This window comes from Myxocyprinus asiaticus, chromosome 12 (assembly GCF_019703515.2).
Source record: "Myxocyprinus asiaticus isolate MX2 ecotype Aquarium Trade chromosome 12, UBuf_Myxa_2, whole genome shotgun sequence".
Taxonomy (NCBI): Eukaryota; Metazoa; Chordata; class Actinopteri; order Cypriniformes; family Catostomidae; genus Myxocyprinus; species Myxocyprinus asiaticus.
In genome coordinates, this window is record NC_059355.1 from 37631112 (window position 1) to 37649016 (window position 17905).

Here is a 17905-nt window from a genome sequence, read left to right on the forward strand (position 1 = left end):
GCTTCCTTCCCCATCCACGATCCTCTGTGGATGGGTTTGCCAATCCCATTAAGGTTTTCAATTGGATTGCTGCACAGCCCCTCATAGCCGACTGGCTGAGCCTCTAAAACCAGCTTTGATTTAAGCGCTCAGTGGAGGGAACTCCCGTAAGATACACAATAAGCTTGTAGAGAAGGGAAATAGAAACACAAAAGAAGAGGATACATTCCAGTTGTAGGTTATGTGAACATCTCCTGGGGAAATGCCCAGAGAATGGACACTCTGCAGATGCTTGCCCTCATTTTAGTGTCTCCTGATATTAACAGTAATTCCACAGTAATGAAGGACCATCTGGGCTCTGGAGAAATGGTTCTTGTTTTGTTTTTTGCCTTCCATTTTTGGCCCAATTTGTAGTTCTTTCATTATAAGAGCATAGCTGATATCTGTGCTGGAGCAGATGGGGAGGAATAAGAATATTTGGGTATTAGGGTTAAGTGATCTCTCCCTCTCCACCATCCACCTGGTGTCCAACAGCCTCCCCCATCAGCATTGGAACACTGATATCAGCACTCTACAGAAACTGCTGGGTTTTAATGTCTACAATATTATTGTCTGAATTGTTTCACTTCTTTTCAAATTCATATAGCCAATGAAGTAAAAGAGAAAAATGATCACAAGTAAATGAAGAAAGCTTTTGTTTCTTTTTGAGTACTTAATGAATGTTGACTTACATAATGAAAATTTGGATGGTTAAAATGGGTACGCCACTTAACTCAAAATATCCCTCAGTCTATTACTGTATCTTTTGTAGCCCCATCTGCTGTCCACTGCTGCCCAGGGAGAATGAATCTGTTAGTGTTTAACTATTGAAATAGAATGGGTAGTTGCAAATCAGGCTGCATGCTGAAAATAAGACTTTTAGGAGATGCATTTTGGTCCATTGTAAAAATATATAGTGTCAGATACTATTTGTACCCATATTTAAATACCACAGAATGGGTATCACTGCAGTGTGTTTATTGCGTTTATTTAGAGTCCCACAGACACACTACATTAACCTCTACCCCTAAACCTAACCTTAACTTATAAAAAATATCCTTGGTTCTACTACAGTAACCATAGTTTCACCAATGTATATTGTTGTAAATTTACAGTAACCACAAAATTAACCAGTTACTATATTACCACATTACTGTACTAAAACCAAGGTTAATTGCATTAAAACTATGGTTACTACAATATATAGTAGTCTAATGCAATCTACACACAAGTGATGCTGAGCCGCGGGAACAAGTATGATCGACAGACCTCGCCTCCGGATCAAACCCTTCTCTGCACTCCCCGACATTCACCGTGACCAAATCACTGTGATGAAATCAACATTTCCATTCATTTTTATCTGTTATTTTAAGTACAGTAGTATTAAAGGAAATATTAAAAGTGGAAACAGGAATTCGGATGAGAAAAAGAGTTGGACAAAATGCAGATTAGAACTGGGGTCGCTTGGACAACACTACACATGCACTCACCATCTTTACACCCCGCGTCACTGCAGTGACATCTATTGTCTTGTCTGTTGTGTTTTTCTGTGGTTTCACCAAACTATTGGGGTGCAAATAGCTGCACTGTGCGGCAGATGCTATTTACACCAGGGTGCAGATAGTCACTCAGGAAAAAAAAAATCAATGCAAATAAGAATTGGTTAAGGGTCTGAATAATTTTGCTGGGTGCTGTATTTTAACCTGTCTTATTGCCTTTGTATTTGGGGATTGGTATTTTAATGTGGATGGCTATGCCTGCACTGCAATAAGTGTACAGATAACACAGATGCTGTATTGTAAAGGGTTCTAATGTCATATCTTCACACAGTAAACACCATATGAATGCTGTGGGCAGTACTGTTCTATGCATAGAACAAAACAATCTGCACAATCTGACGATTTTATTAAAATATTGACAGTAATTTCATTCTAACTAAAGTGTTAGTAGTACATATGGTATAATACCACACAATTTTTGTATTGTTCTAATGCTTAGGCTTTCATTTAGCCTTTCATCGTTCCAAACAAGCACAGAAACTGCAGATCTGGTCCAATAAAAATAAGTTTCAATTAGTTAGACCTGCAGTGATTACATGTTAGTCAATTGTATCAGAGAAAATTGTACACTCTTAGTCTGTTTCCTGTTGCAGTCGAGCTGGTAGTTCATCTAGGCTCAGTAATCTATGTTGTGGGGGAACATCAAGGTGTCCAAGACAATTTTGCCTGCCAAGCAGGTAACCCCGAATACCCAATGAGCGTGAAGTGAGATAGTCATTTACATAATGGTCCCCTATATGAGCTACACTGGTGGCTGGCACGCCACACCGCTCCAGGGCCTGGGCAAAAATGGCAGGGTCTGGTTTAGCTACCCCAGCTTCTTCTGAGGTCAGAAGAAATGAGAAGTGAGTCAGGAGGCCACATCCCCTGAGGATCCCTTCCAAACGCTTGTCGAAGTTTGAGACAACGCCTTGCTTCAATCCCAAAGCTGTGCAGTACTTCAGGGTGCCATTAGAATCAGAAAACACCTGAAAGTAACAATTTGAGATTAGTGTAAGATACACTTTTTTTTATTTTTTATTGTAGTGCAATAAAAATGTAGTGTAGTCTCTGTACACTTTGCTTGAGCTTTGTAGAGTATGTATTTCCAGTCAATGGCTTTGTAAATCTTACACTTGTTGATCTTGTTAGTGTATCGTCAATACTTAAAGGGATAATTCACCCAAATATAAACATTATCTCATCATTTACTCACCCTCAAGCCATCCCAGATGTGTATGACTTTTGTATGCAGAACACAAATGAAGATTTTCAGAAGAATATTTCAGCTTTGTAGGTCCATTCAATACAAGTGAATGGTGACCAGAACTTTGAATCTTAAAAAATTGCAAAGTCAGCATAAAAGTAATCCATAAGACTCCAGTGGTTAATTCCATGCCATCTGAAGCAATATGATAGGTGTGGGTGAGAAATATATTACTTTTTGTACTATAAATCTTCACCTTGTCTAATACGTGGCGATATGCACAAAGAATGTAAATCGCGAAAAAACAAAAGATGATGATTGTGGAAGTGAAAGTGGAGATTTATAGTAAAAAAAAGGACTTAAATATTGATCTGTTTCCCTCCCATACCTTTTATATCACTTCTGAAGATAATGATTTAGCAACTGGAGTTGTATGGATTACTTTTATGCTGCCTTTATATGCTTTTGGAGATTCAAAGTTCTGGCCATCATTCACTTGCATTGTATGGACCTTCAGCGCTAAGATATTCTTCTAAAAATCTTCATGTGTTCTGCAGAAGAAAGAAAGTCATACACATCTGTGATGGCATGAGGGTGAGTAAATGATGAGAGAGATTTCATTTTGGGGTGAACTACTCTTTAATTTTCTGTATTGATGTATTGGACATTGCTGTTACAAATTCTCCTGATTTAAACTAGTCACCAAGGTGAAGTTATCAAGCTGGCTAACATAGATATGGTTTTGTCGACATTCAATAATGGGTGCAAAGGATAAACCAATCAATAATGTTTGGTATTGATGCCATTTTCCAGCCATTAAAAAATAATAATAATAATAATAATAATAATTATATATATATATATATATACACACACACACACATATTTATGACCGTCACGGAGATAGCTATTATTGCAAATTGGCCTGACCAGAAAACAAATGATCTTGAGCTTTGCAAGATGTCTCAATATGGCATTTATGAGGATGAAAAATAACTTTGTGATGAATCAGTGCCCCCTACAGTGTTTTGCGGAATTACAGCTATGACGTTCTCACACAAATGAAAATACTGAGACAATGCTATTAAAGTAAAGAGGAAAGGCGGAGATATCTGAACAGTGAAACTAGTGTTTACCTCCCAGTTTTCTGGTCCACAGAAGTTGTAATAGAGGTTGTTGGCCAGTCTGTCCAGCAGCGCAGGGTCATCTACCCCACACTGGGCAAAAGTGTCCCGCACTAGTCCGGTCCACCAGACCTGGCTGCCCATTCCCTGAGCTCTGCCATAGTTGGGAAATAGACGAGATCGCTGCCGGTAAGCCTGTCTGAAAGCAGTTTCTACTTGTTCGGCTGGCAGCTTCAGTCCGGCTCGCTCTGCCTCGCTACTGTACTGTTCACCGACAGAGCGCCGGACCCTTAACAGCGTGTCCTTCACGTCCCATAAAACCCAACGCACGGGCCCTCGCATCTTGCAACACAGCACTACTCTGACCCCATTCAGATTTGTCTTATGCTCCGACAAGAGAATTTACACGCATTAAAGCAGACCACAGTGTGGCATATGTTGCAAGCTATATGTCTTCCTCAAGGGGGTGCTTAGCGGCTCAGTAAGGCAAATCCTCGTGTGAGCCGCATTCAAAACTCGGGACATTTAATGTGGTAAAGCTTGAAATATTAGTACACAAAGTATAATCTGTTTAAATATAATAATTTAAAGTATTTATACGCGACATAGAGTGACACAGCAAACTAAAATTCTTTATATAAAATGCTAATTCTAATTTTGTAATCACGAACGACTCTGATTGGTCTATCCTGAACAGCGCAGAGAATAACAACTTGAATAACAACTTGTACCACGTGGCTACTGTGCTACTTGCAACACAATGCACACTTATTGGCCGCATCCGAAACCAGGAAAATGCTGCCTTCGGAAGCTGTATACGAAGGCAGGATGAAAATAAGGTGCTTTTCAAACAGTTCGGAGACCAGTTTCCTTAAGAGTTCCATTCATTCAAAAGAACTGTAAGTTAAGCCATTAACTGATTAGGCAGCATGCAAACTGCCTGTTTTCGGATGCAGCCAATACAGCTGTTTGACAGTCAGAAACGGTAAAAAAAAAAAAAAAAAAAAAAAAAATTGAATTAAATATACACAGTGTAAAGTTAAAATAGGATAACCATTATTTAGATCCACCAGGCCCCGTCTATTTTTTTTAAAACACATTTATGTAAAGCGTAATCGCCACTCTACCCATTGTTGTATTTCTATGGAAACGAATTCGGCATAATTAATGTCCGTGCAGAATTTACTGAACGATCAAAGGTTCCACAATAACAAACGGTTCCGGTTTCGAATATATTGTGGAAAGACATTTAAATATTGTTTTTGTACAAGTCAAATTAAGCCAACGTTATTATTTTAAACTTTCAATGTAGACAATCCTTTGGTATCCATGTCTATTAAAGGTTTTGTCTTGATATTTTTTATTTTGTACTCAAAGTAATATATACTTGTCATGAAATATGGCCCAAAATGCTAATTTATTAACCTAAAATATTCTTATTTGTCACTCCCTAATATACAGTATCTCTAGATTAATTAAAATTGGCCCCAAAAGTCCTCTGAAATTGGGTCACTTGAGCAGTTAACAGTTTTCAGAAATAGTTAAAAAAATATTAATTTAGGCAATTGTCGTCTTATGTAATGTATTTGAAGCGTTGAGAACAAACACTCACATATTTTTAATGACAATCATTAAAGTACAACAAATCAATAATTTAGATCAGTGAATTGGCAAACAGGTCCATCTTATAATGATAATTCTCTCATTTACCCACCATCATGCCATCTCAAACTTTTATGATGTGTTTTTGTCAGCATTTAAAGTAATTCATATGACTTGAGTGGTTTAATCCATGTCTTCCGAAGATATATGGTCGGTTTTGGGTGAGAAATACAACAAAATTGAAGTCTTTATTAAATATAAATCTTGACATCGACAGTCTGCTTGGTGCAATCATGAGAGAAGCCCATTCACACACACCGTGCACGGTCAGCTAATGGTAAATGATCAACACTAGAAGATGAAAATTAAACGATACTTACTGATATACAATACGATAACAGGTTTGAGTACCTTGCAACAGCGTGCAGCTTCAAAGCATAACGGTCTTGAAGTCTGCACTGTGTCTGCACCAACTGGGCCGGATGTCAAGGTTTAAACTGAATAAGGACTTTAATTGTGGTCTGTTTCTTGCCCAAAGTGACTGTCGTATGGACAGTATCCAAAGTCGTATGGATTACTTTTATGCTGCCTTTATATTATTTTCGGAGCTTGAAAGTTTTGGACCCCACTGATTTACATTTTATAGACAAAACCACATCATGCAGAATGCATATGTATTCCAATTAACCCATTTAGGACAAAATAAAAATTTTGACCCAATTAACTCAAATGTTTGCATTCACCCTGTGTCCCAGATGTCTCTTTGTCCACAACTGTATCAGAAGTATGCTTTTTTTAGTACATCATGCACCTGGCTTATTCACTTAAGACTGTGCATTTTGTCTTCTGATTTGCTCTTGGATCTCTGTGCTTGTGTTTGATTGGCCAACATTCTGTCTGTAGATTCCAGACTTCCTGATTTTGCGGGTAGTGTTGCGGAAATAAGAAATCACTTGTATGATGTTGTCAGCAGTCCAGTGTTGGCGGGTGAGTGTATTCTCTACTTTGAAGGGACCGTCTCGCGTCCGACGCACACCAGAACAGACTGCAGTAGTCCGCAGCTCTAATCCCACCTCATGAATCAATTTACGTAGATACTTCTGAGTCTCGTTCACACACTGGACCACTGGTGTAGAGAACACATTTTAAAGAACAGTGGTTATTGGCATTATACTTAAAGCAAACATATATACTTTGTGAGTCCTTTATAAAACTATATGCATGATGCTATGTACTAACCCAAAGTGAAATGCGGTGGTTTGAAATGTATGCATCGCAGGCCAGTCAGAATGGGAGGGCTTTTACCATGAGGATACAACAAGCCCCTCACTGCAAGCTCATAGGCCTCCTGAGTGCTTAGGTCCACCTGAGAATACCTACACAGAGGACATATTAACATACTTGAAGGCACAAAACGCATGATACATTAAGTAAAGTTTACAGACCCAGTCTGACAGCATGAAATGTTGCATGTAAAATAATAGTCTTATAATGACTCACGTAATTAGAGCTTTTTGATTAGCTCCCTGTATCATGGCAAGGACTCTCTCTAACTTATCCTGGGTAACGTGGTCTAGGACAAAGTAATGAACAATAAAAAACAAAAACAAAGATTACTATAAAGTCTATACTACATAATTTCAATACAGCATTTTCTTGATAAGTTTCTTACTTTACTGCAGTTACTATCATGTACAAGCTTTACCATATGTGTTTTTCTCTATGACTCGACCTGTGTGAGAGAAATTGTCTGTGGCCATTCCGAATTCCCCCTGAAGCATGTAGTCCTTCATATAAAAAACACAAACAAAAATCCCCATAAAAATGCCATTATTACCATAAAACAAACAAAACAAACTAATGTCTACTACAACACTTCAAGTTCTGGTTTAGTCATCACTTAGTACAAATTTGTGGGAACAATTGAGGCAGACAAATATAAAAAAGAAACAAATTAACCAACAAAGTAGCAGTACAATGTAGCATGGCATTCAAAACCATGCCAGATGAACTGTTACGTAATATAAACACAGGCTGAGCCTAATCTTTTACCCTGGTTACGTGTGATCTGCACATATGCTCAAGTACTCCATTTCCTTTCCCCACTCCTAAAACTGAGATGTTGGAAAGAGACAAATAAGCTTTTTTGCATCACAAATGTAATAACTTCAGAACTGAGGGTTTTAATTTTGCATAAGAAATCCCAAATCACCTAATACTCCAGAGGAATAAGCATCCAAGCGATGACCAACTCCAACATGAACATTGTGAAACTGCGGCCCTGTCACTACAAGGGGGGAAAAAAGCTTTCACTTTGGAGACATTTTTTGAGAATTACAAAAAACCTTGAAAGTAAAACATCTGGATGCATAATACTACTGTTGGGTTTGTTACTCAAAAGTAATTCAATACAAATTTCTAATAACTACTCTAAAATTTTAATCAGATTACTGACTTCTCTGATTAATTACCTTTCCGTTACTTTCAAAAGTACTTTTCACAGAAAAGCTTTTGTTTTTCTGGTCAACAAATTAAAAATAATGTTGGCTGTGTCTAGAAGGTAACACCCAGTCTCGCGAGAGTCTCATTCACTGTTACTAAGGTTAGATGTAGGGTTAAATTTAGTGGTAGGGTTAAAGTGAAATGAAAATTCTCTCATCATTTGCTCACCCTCATGCCATCCCAGATGTGTATGACTTTCTTTCTTCTGCAGAACACAAACAAAGATTTTTAGAAGAATATCTCAGCTCTGTGGGTCCATAAAATGCAAATGAATGGGAACCAAAATTCTGACGCTCCAGAAAGCACATAAAGGCAGCATAAAAGTAATCCAAACGACTCCAGAGGTTAAATCTATGCCTTCAGAAGCGATATGATAAGTAAGGGTGACAAACAGATCAATATTTAAGTCCTTTTTATTATAGATCTCCAACTTTGACCTGTCCCTACCAGTAGGTGGCGATATATGCTAAGAATGCAGATCGCCAAAAACAAAAGAAGAAGAATATGAAAGTGAAAATGGAGATTGTTAGTAACAAAGGACTTTAAATATTGTTCTATTTCTCACCGACACCTATTATATCACTTCTGAAGATATGGATTTAACCACTGGAGTTGTATGGATTACTTTTATGCTGCCTTTATGTGCTTTTGGAGCATCAAAATTTTGGTACCCATTCACCCACACACTAAAAATCTTCATCTGTGTTCAGCAGAAGAAAGAAAGTCATACACATCTGGGATGACATGAGGGTGAGCGAATGATGAGAGAATTTTCATTTTTGGGTGAACTATTCCTTTAAGGTTAGGTTTTGGGGTAGCGGTAGGTATAAGGTTTCTGTAGGACTCCAAATAAACACAATAAACAGAGTGTGTAAACGTTGCATGCGGCTCTCGCAAGACTTTAGGTAACCGGGTAGTCACCTTCTAGAGCACGCCCTTCAGCGGTCACAGAAATGCAAACAGATTAATATTTTAAATGCATTACATATGTATAATAATATTAGAAATAGAAATATGTTTATCCCTTGAAATAAAAAATAATTAACTCAAAGTCAGTAACTGTTATCTGTTTACAATAATTTGAAATATAATGCACTTCATTTTTGTACTAAAAGTAGTTAGATTACAGTAATTAATTACTTTGTAAATAGATTACACCCAACACTGGACCTGGACATGTTTTTGTGAGATTCACCCACTAACCTAAAGGATGGTCTGCCAGAGTGGCCGGGAGCATGGTGGAGGGTGACGGTATGAGATCTGTAGAACTGCTGTTCTCTCCACTGGGCAGAAGCGGAAACTGCACTTCACGCTGAGGAGCTGGTGGAGGACAGGAGTTCAGCGCTTCAGGAAGATGCATGGATGGATGAATGGATTGTGGGAAAAGAGAGAGATTCACAGTTTACAACTGCATTTATAGATACTATGTGGTACTTTGTTTTTGCAATTACATCATGTATCACAAAATGAAATATTTTATCATAAGTATAATGCAGTCGTTATCTCTAAGCATTTTTCTACTTTACTGTCCAGATAAACTACCTTTCAGTAAATTTGACTCTATGGTGTCACGAACAAGTTTCCAGTGAACTCCCTGCGGTTTGTAAACAGCAAAAAGACCATCCATTTTGCGGAAAAGCCGTGCAGCTTGCGTTGCCATTTTGTCCAGAAGAAAATGTCACAATGATCAGTCAATATAAAGTCAATGACATGTTATCGGAGAAGCATCAATTGCTTAAATATGCCACAGCTACTCGGAGAAACAACGTGACATTCTTCTTCTACTAGCGTTACTCCATCATTGATCACATTCGCACTGCCCTCTACTGGACGAGAGGCTAACTTCAGTTCAATGTTAACACTGTAGTACCCAACTGTTCCTGTGAGAAGGGTGAGCAGATGACCATGACAAAAAACGGCTCCTAACCACATCCTCCACAGTTTTATCAATAAATGCGTTGAGTTAATATGCGTTATTAATAAAAATTGTATATCCTTTCTTATATGCCAAAATGAGAACTTTCCTGACCCATGACTTATAAAAAACAATACATTATTTATATGTTAAAAATATATTTATTTAAATTTTTTCGATTATTTGTCTTCTTTATCTTATTTATGTATACATTTTGGATGGTTTATACACACACACACACTGTTTTGATTTTTCAGAGGGTCCCTTACCCACCGTGGCACATTTTCCAATTTATATCAATGTTAAATTGGCGATCTGTAACGATTTCACTGTGACGCCATCTGACCAGCTTAAATATGGGACAAATCGCGTCCCGTATAGCTAATTCGTATGTGCGTTTTCGAATAGATTGACAGGGGATGTCTGTATCTAAAAGGTGATTGGCTTTTTTTACCTGTAAGGTGGGACTTCCTTTCTACATCACTGACCATTGGGGGCTTGAGCTCCTCGGTTAGGTGTTCCAGTTTCTCCCATTTATTTTAAAAGTAGTAGCCTGTCTCTACTAAATAAATAGTCTCTGGTATAACTTTTTTCTCATGCAGAACACAAATGAAGATTTTTAGAAGAATATCTCAGCTCTGCTGATCCACTCAATGCAAGTGAATGGTGGTCAGAACCTTGAATCTCCAAAAATCACATGATAAAAGTAATCCAGTGGTTAAATCCATACCTTCTGAAGCAGTATGATAGGTGTGTGAGAGAGACAGATCAATGTCTATCCATTTTTTTTTTTTTTACTATAAATCTCACCAATAAAATCGAGTCGCCAAAAAACAAAAGAACAATGTGGAAGTGAAAGTGGAGTTTTAAAGTAAAAAGGACTTCTCACCCTCACCTATCATATCGCTTCTGAAAACATGGATTTAACCACTGGAGTTGTATGGATTGCCTTTACATATATTTTTTATTTTTTTACTTCAAAGTTCTGGCCAGAATTAAATTGCATTAAATGGACCAACAGTGCTGAGATTTTCTTCTAAAAATCTTCGTTTGTGTTCAGCAGAAGATAGATAGTCATACACATTTGGGATGGCATGAGGGTGAGTAATTGATGAGAGAATTCTCATTTTTGGTTGAACTATTTATTTAATGCTTACATGGATTGTTGAAAAGGTCTACTGGGACAAAATAGGCTAAAGCACTGAGAAAAGTTGATGTGCCATGAACTGTTTTTGGATCATTTTTTAAATTATTACTATTTTCCACATTTAAGAGTAATAGTAAAGTCATCAAAACTATTAAATAAACGGAAGTGTCTTAGGGGAATTATGTAGCGACTAACAATTTTTAAACACATTAAAACTTTTGTTATCTTATATTTTATTCTCTCAACCTCAGTCAAGTTTGTCTGAACCTTTTCCTGGTATAGTGCATTAATATTTCTGGTTATCTTTTTTAAACACTTTTTATTGATTCTTTATATAGAATATATATATATATATATATATATATATATATATATATATATATATATATATATATAAATAGATATCTAAATATATATATAAAAAAATCTATTTTAGAGTCAATCTTATGAACTGATGAAAAAAAGGTGTCCCTCCCAGATGGATTCAGAAGTCTCCAAATGTCTGTAAGGCCAAGATTTTTACACATCCTCTGTAGTGCCAACGTTGCTGTAAAGGGTCTACACACCTTTACATCACTATGATCAAGAATTGGATCATTAAAATATTGAAGCCTCCAACCAAAACCATATCATGAAGGATCCCAGCTGCTTGTAGCTTTCCCTCAAGATCTATAAAAAAAGTTCTGATCATCAGTGTTGGGTGCATAAATATTAACCAAAATAAGATTTTGCCCCTGTATTTCAGCCAAAACAATAATGACTCTTCCTAGATTATCTTTGATCTGTTTGAGACATTTAAATTGTAAATGCTTACTTATCAATGTGATGACCCCTGCTCTTACTCAAACCAGCACTACAAAACACATGCCCACCCCATGCCCTGCCAAGTTTTTCAGCTTCCTGTGAAGAAAGGTGCGTTTCTTGAAAGGACACTATATAAATAATTTTACGCTTAAGAAAAGATACCACCTTCCTTCTTTTTATAGGGTGCCACAGCCCATTAACATTCCACGTGGAGAGAAACATTTTACCTATATTAAAGTGTGACATACTGACATGCAGAGAAAAATTGTTCCCAAGGTTAAATTATATAAACCACTATCCAACATTGATGTAACCATAAAATCCTTAATAACTCACAGAACAGAAAAAAGATGCGCTTCAAACTCACGCATAACAGTCCCAACTGGGTGTCCATCACTCGGAAATCTGACAGTCCATGCACGCTCATTGCATTTTCCGAGACACTATTGCTACCAGATTGCTCAAGTCCAGTGACTTTTACATATACGTATATATACTGTATATATATGTATTTTTTGTTTTGTTTTTTCTTTAACATAAACCTTGCTATTAAACTGTACATAAATGTGTTCAGTAAAATACATTTTTTTATAGGCCCCAGTAAACAATAACATCGAACCCAGAAAGTGAACGAATGAGCTCAACAGCAAGTCAACAAAGGGGAAAAAAAGTCAGGCTGGAGCCAGTAGGCAGACAACAGAACAACAAACCGTCTCAGGCTGCATCAGTAACATGCACGATGTGTAGTCTGTATTGTTGATCGAGTGCAGGCAAAATTACCCACTCACACCATTGATTTAATGAAGGCCATAGCTTGTCGTGGATATGAAAAAGTCTTGCATCCATCTTTGGCATCAATTTTCAGCTTAGCAGGATAAAGCTGTGCGAAGCTTTCCTTCTGTTGGTGCAGGAATTTTTTTCACTCTTTGAATCCGTCCCGCTTCGCTTGTGTAGCTATAGCAAAGTCCGAAAAAACCACAATGTTGTGGTCCTCCCAGCACAATTTGCCTTTTTTCCTTGCCGTTTGTAGAACAAAGTCTCTGTCAGCCGACCACAAGAGTCTTGTCAGGATAGATCAGTGTCTGTCACCCGCCCCAAGAAGCTGACCAAAAACTCTGTGGACTCTTTTCGAGCTGGTGGTCCGCTGTGTCAATCAAATTTGGAGCCCCTACAAAAACTTCACCATACCTTGACCTTCCTTTCCCTCGGGGATTCCAACAAACAAATATTATTACATCTGCTCAGATTTTCCATATCCTTTACTTTTTCCCACACCCTTTCCACATCAGCCTTAGTAGCAGGCAGGTTAGCCTGTAGCTCTCTTTCGGATGACTCCAGAAACACGACCCATTTTTCAACATCGTCCATTCTTGTGATCAGGGTGGAATGTTTCGCTCTCCATAGATGTGGTCGCTTGACGTATTTCTGCGAGGCCCTCTATGTCGGTCGAGATTTTCATTAGTGCTGCATAAATGTTCGAGATATCCCGACCTACGTCATGAAGCTCTCTGTCACTATCGACTGGACCTCTGCCATCTTGATCCTAAAGGCATCCGACGTGTGAGAACTTAAGTGCTTTTTAATGTTCCCACAGACCAATGATTTCAAATTTTTCGACATCCAGCCCTCCCAGCACAGTTTAACAAACAAAACTATTACAGTTCTCACCAGTTAATATTGCTTAAAAGTACAATAGTAGCAAAGTTTAAGCAGAGCTCGCCTCTAAGCGACCAACCCTTGCACAGCGTCACATGACTCCATTTCTGTTTATCTTAATTCAATGTGTATTTTAATCTATCTATCTATCTATCTATATATATATATATATATAAAAATTTGATCAGTGTTTCTCCATTCGGCCTGCACATTTGCACATTTTTTTTTGCACATGTCTCGCAATAATCTTACACACCTAGTACCAAGTACAGGCAATCTACTAATGAAGTGATGAGTTGAATCAGGTGTGTTTGATAAGGTATGATGAGGTTAGATTAAGATGGATTGAGAAAGTCTGCTTTAGATTATCACCATCTATTTATAGAATATATCATCAGCTAAAAAAAAAAAAAAAAGAATTTACAAATGGAAAGGTGTATGTACTTAACTGTATTTGCAAATATTTCAGAAAAACATAATAAGAAATAGAAATTTGTAATGATATAATGTACCAATTTAAATATAGGCTCTATGTAGCCAAGTGGAGACATTTAATGTAATTTAACTCTAGTCATAAATGAGATGTGGCCCCTTTAAAAAAGAGTTTTGCGATACCGGAGTTTTGCTTTCCAGCACTGTCTAGTGTTAGAAACATGAGAGCATACATTGTGCAAGAGAGTTCCCAGTTTTGTTCATCAGTTGATAGTTCTTTGGGTAAATATAACATTTTACACAAAATGCTTATAAATTACATTAAATTTGTATGTGTTCACAAGAGTTGTTAAAACTGAGTGTTTGTTATGGATCATTTTTGAAGGATGCATATGTATTGCATGTGTGAAGTTTGACCAAGTTTTGGTACAAATGTAAATTTAGTATTAATCATATCTCACTTTAATGATTTATAGCCCAGAGTGTTTTCCAATTTAGTGAATAAGTTTAATACGTGTTATATGTGAAAAGATGTGTGGTATTGTTGAATTTGTTATACATGTGCTTAAAGTCAGATTAAAAATAAGTAAAATATAGTGTGTGTAAGCATGTGTTAAATGCATGAGTGAGTTAAGCAAGTACTTCGGCTGCTCCTATTAGGGGTTGCCACAGCAGACCATCCATGACCACATATTTCACTTGGCACAGGTTTTATGCTGGATGCCCTTCCTGATGCAACCCCCAGTGGCTCACTCACACCTATGGGGCAATTTAGAGTCTCCAATTCACTTGTTTTTGGACTTGTGGGGGAAACCAGAGCACCTGGAGGAAGCCCGCACAAACACGGGGAGAACATGCAAACTTCAGACAGAAAGGTTGAGCCAGGACCCAAACACAGGACCTTCTTGCTGTGAGGTGACAGTGCTAACCACTGAGCGACCATGCCGCCCCGATTTAAGGAAGTACTTAAATGCATAAAATGCTGTGAATTATATAAATGTATTAAGGTGATGTATTCTAAAGCATATGTGCAGAGTTTGGAATGTTACTTTTAAAAAGTATTCCGCTACAGGTTACAGAATACATGCTGTAAAATGTAATTTGTAACGTATTCCATTAGATTACTCAAAGTGATTAATGTAATCTAAATACTTTGGATTACTTCTTCAGTACTTGCAAATTTTTCACTTGTTTTGACTATAAACTTTGACTATATAATAAATAAAGTAAGAAAATTCACTTAAATTTGTCTTGCTTTAAGGATTTTTTTGATATTTTTACAGAAAAACAATATTTTAATTCTCATTAATAAGATTTTTGCATTACATCTTTGCTCTAATATCAAAGGTCTTACTAGAGAAAAAAAAAACTTTTGCTCCAACGTGCATTTTCATCATATATATATATATATATATATATATATCGGTTGTAGCTTTCTATATGATGTTAAAGGCTACATTGGTTAGCATTTCTTGTAAATATTCACTAACCTCATAAAAAAAACATTGACAAGGCGTGTAATCATGTATTTATTAGGGCCCGAGCACCGATGGTGCGAGCACCCTATTGTTCTTCTATGTGTGTATCCCCCCCCCCCCAAATGAATTGCATTTTTGAGGGCCTAAACATATTCAAAAACTCACATGTATCAGAAGTGGCGAAAATTTACATCTGATATGGGTTTCAGAATTAGGTAATGCAAAATAGCTCGATAGCGCCACCAAAATCTTTCAATGATGTGTGCTTTACGCTATGTTTCACCTACACGTACGAAAATTAGTTCACATGTGTAACATGTCAATACCTACAAACGTCTCTTGGACCCATACCTTAAACTCAACAGGAAGTCAGCCCTTTTGATTTTTCTCTTAAATTTTTGCTCAGTGTTTGCCATTTCCAGGCCTCATACTTTAACAAACTCCTCCTAGAGATTTCATCTGATCTACTTCATATTTGGTTATTCTAATCTAAAGGCCTCGGTGATGCTAAATTGCAAAGCTTTTGAGTTTTCACTGTACAGTGTGGCCGTGACGGTCTGACAAATTCGATGTTTCAATGTCCAATCTGCTCCAAACTTTACATGTTTTATAAGAGTCCCGGCCTGAACACTTCTATATGCCAATATTCAGTTATAGTCATAGCACCTCCTACTGGCAACAGGAAATTACGTTTTACACTGTGATACACTCTTAACAACATTTAAGTGCTAAAAAATGCAAAAAAAAAAAAAAAAAATTGGAGTGACATTCCCCTGGCACAGCAGCCCCAACGTGCACCAGGGTGCGAGGACCCGTTCATCGCTGCTTGCAGCTTTAATTCCTAATTGCAATTTTTACAATTCAACAATTATATGAATTCTAGAGGGCCAAAAACAGAAAAGTCATATTCTTTTCATTTTTGTTGGCATTAAAGTCAGTGCTTAGTATTTATGTAAGTCACTTAACTAAAATGTATGGTGATTAATTAGGCAAATAAAACATAGTTGTTATCCATTCTCAGTAATTCTCAGTAGTTGTTAGCCATTCCCAGACTCTGCCATATGCTCGGCTTTCTTGTCAAGGACAATTTTGCTTCTCAGAGAGAACTGAGCATTATGTTAAGACAATGTCAATGTCAGGATTATCAAACACCTTGGAACTTACTGATTCCTGCTATTACTTATCACTATTGTCTACAGGCTCCAATTTTCAAAACACTGATACATGAACACATGTAAGAGCTTGTGTGTATTTGTTTGTGAGTGAAAGAGTATGAGCAACAGGTGTGATTGTGTGATTGGGAACAACAGTTAGGACAGTAGTAGGCAGAAGGTATTCATTGAAAAATTAGGTGGTGATTTATGACACGTCCCAACTGAACCATGGCTTTTTTTCTTGCTAATTTATAACTGAGTGTGACCATGAGCAATTAGAGTTTTTTTTTTTGTGCAAGTACACGGTTAGCTGCAAATCCTTTGTAAGACCTCAATTAGGATGCTGAGGTGATTGAGCTACAGGGACACATGAGAGTGTTTTGCACACGTTTTTCAAATCTAACAGGACATTGCCATAGAAATAGTAAGAAAGAGTGAGTGTATGCTAGTAAAACCATTCATTCAAGTATATGAGTTTTTCATGTCATTTGAAGTATATGAGATTGAAGTAAAAGTTGCTCTTAAGGTTTGTCTGGACTGTAATATCACTCAAATATGATAAAGATTAAGGAATTCAAGCCTGCATATGAATGAATAATTGAGTTAAAGAAAATAAATTATAAAAGTTTGAGATAGTGACAAAAATGAATGACATTCTCAGTCTCAAAAAAAAATAAAATAAAAATAAGTTGACCAATAGTTGTAAAAAAATTCCTAGATTTCATAACATTAAGTCACAACAATATAACAATTGTTGGTTTGGCAGTTCACAAAACAACACGTTAGAGGCTGATTTTAGTTGATTTTGTAAGAAGTTATGTCATTATCGCAATGTAATTGTTAAATTGCTGACTCATTTGGCTTTGACTTCACTAAATGGTGTTCAGTCAAGCTAAACTTTCCTGATATTTGAAATAAATACTTGAATACATTTTCTGTTTTTAGATCCTTATTTTTAGATTTCAGAACATTGTAATGGAGGTTTTAAGCAATAGGTTCATTCAACTTTTACTACAAATGGTAGAAAAGACAAGTTTCACTGAAATTCATCTGTGTAAATTTGTGATAAGCACTAACTACACTGTTAAGCCAAGGACTTTAACACAAGAGATTCACAGAGAGATTAGTTATTAAGTTAAAATCATTATTAGTCATTAAGTTTAGTTTATGGTTTCAGTTTTGTTAAGATAAGGATGTCTGTCAGTACCCAGAACCTATCTATGTGTGTGAATGAGGAAAAGTGAGTGAGTGTGAATGTGTGTCTGTATATGCTGTTAGGTGTGTGTAATGGGCTGAATATATACTGGGGAAGTGGGAGTATAACTTCA

At 36.8% G+C, this 17905-nt stretch overlaps 2 protein-coding genes across 2 annotated transcripts; both read right to left on the bottom strand.

Annotated features, from left to right (window-relative positions):
* Positions 1-1906: 1906 nt before the first annotated feature.
* Positions 1907-4354, bottom strand: hdhd3 (haloacid dehalogenase-like hydrolase domain containing 3). The gene is made up of 2 exons (XM_051712343.1): positions 3900-4354; positions 1907-2545 (listed from the first exon to the last, which is right to left on the bottom strand). Exons 1-2 carry the CDS (start codon positions 4227-4229, stop codon positions 2150-2152), a joined length of 726 nt encoding a protein of 241 aa, XP_051568303.1. The 5' UTR covers positions 4230-4354; the 3' UTR covers positions 1907-2149.
* Positions 4355-5486: 1132 nt separating this feature from the next.
* Positions 5487-9780, bottom strand: trub2 (TruB pseudouridine (psi) synthase family member 2). The gene is made up of 8 exons (XM_051711795.1): positions 9534-9780; positions 9195-9335; positions 7702-7776; positions 7542-7603; positions 7195-7276; positions 6990-7062; positions 6729-6865; positions 5487-6615 (listed from the first exon to the last, which is right to left on the bottom strand). Exons 1-8 carry the CDS (start codon positions 9649-9651, stop codon positions 6314-6316), a joined length of 990 nt encoding a protein of 329 aa, XP_051567755.1. The 5' UTR covers positions 9652-9780; the 3' UTR covers positions 5487-6313.
* Positions 9781-17905: the final 8125 nt, after the last annotated feature.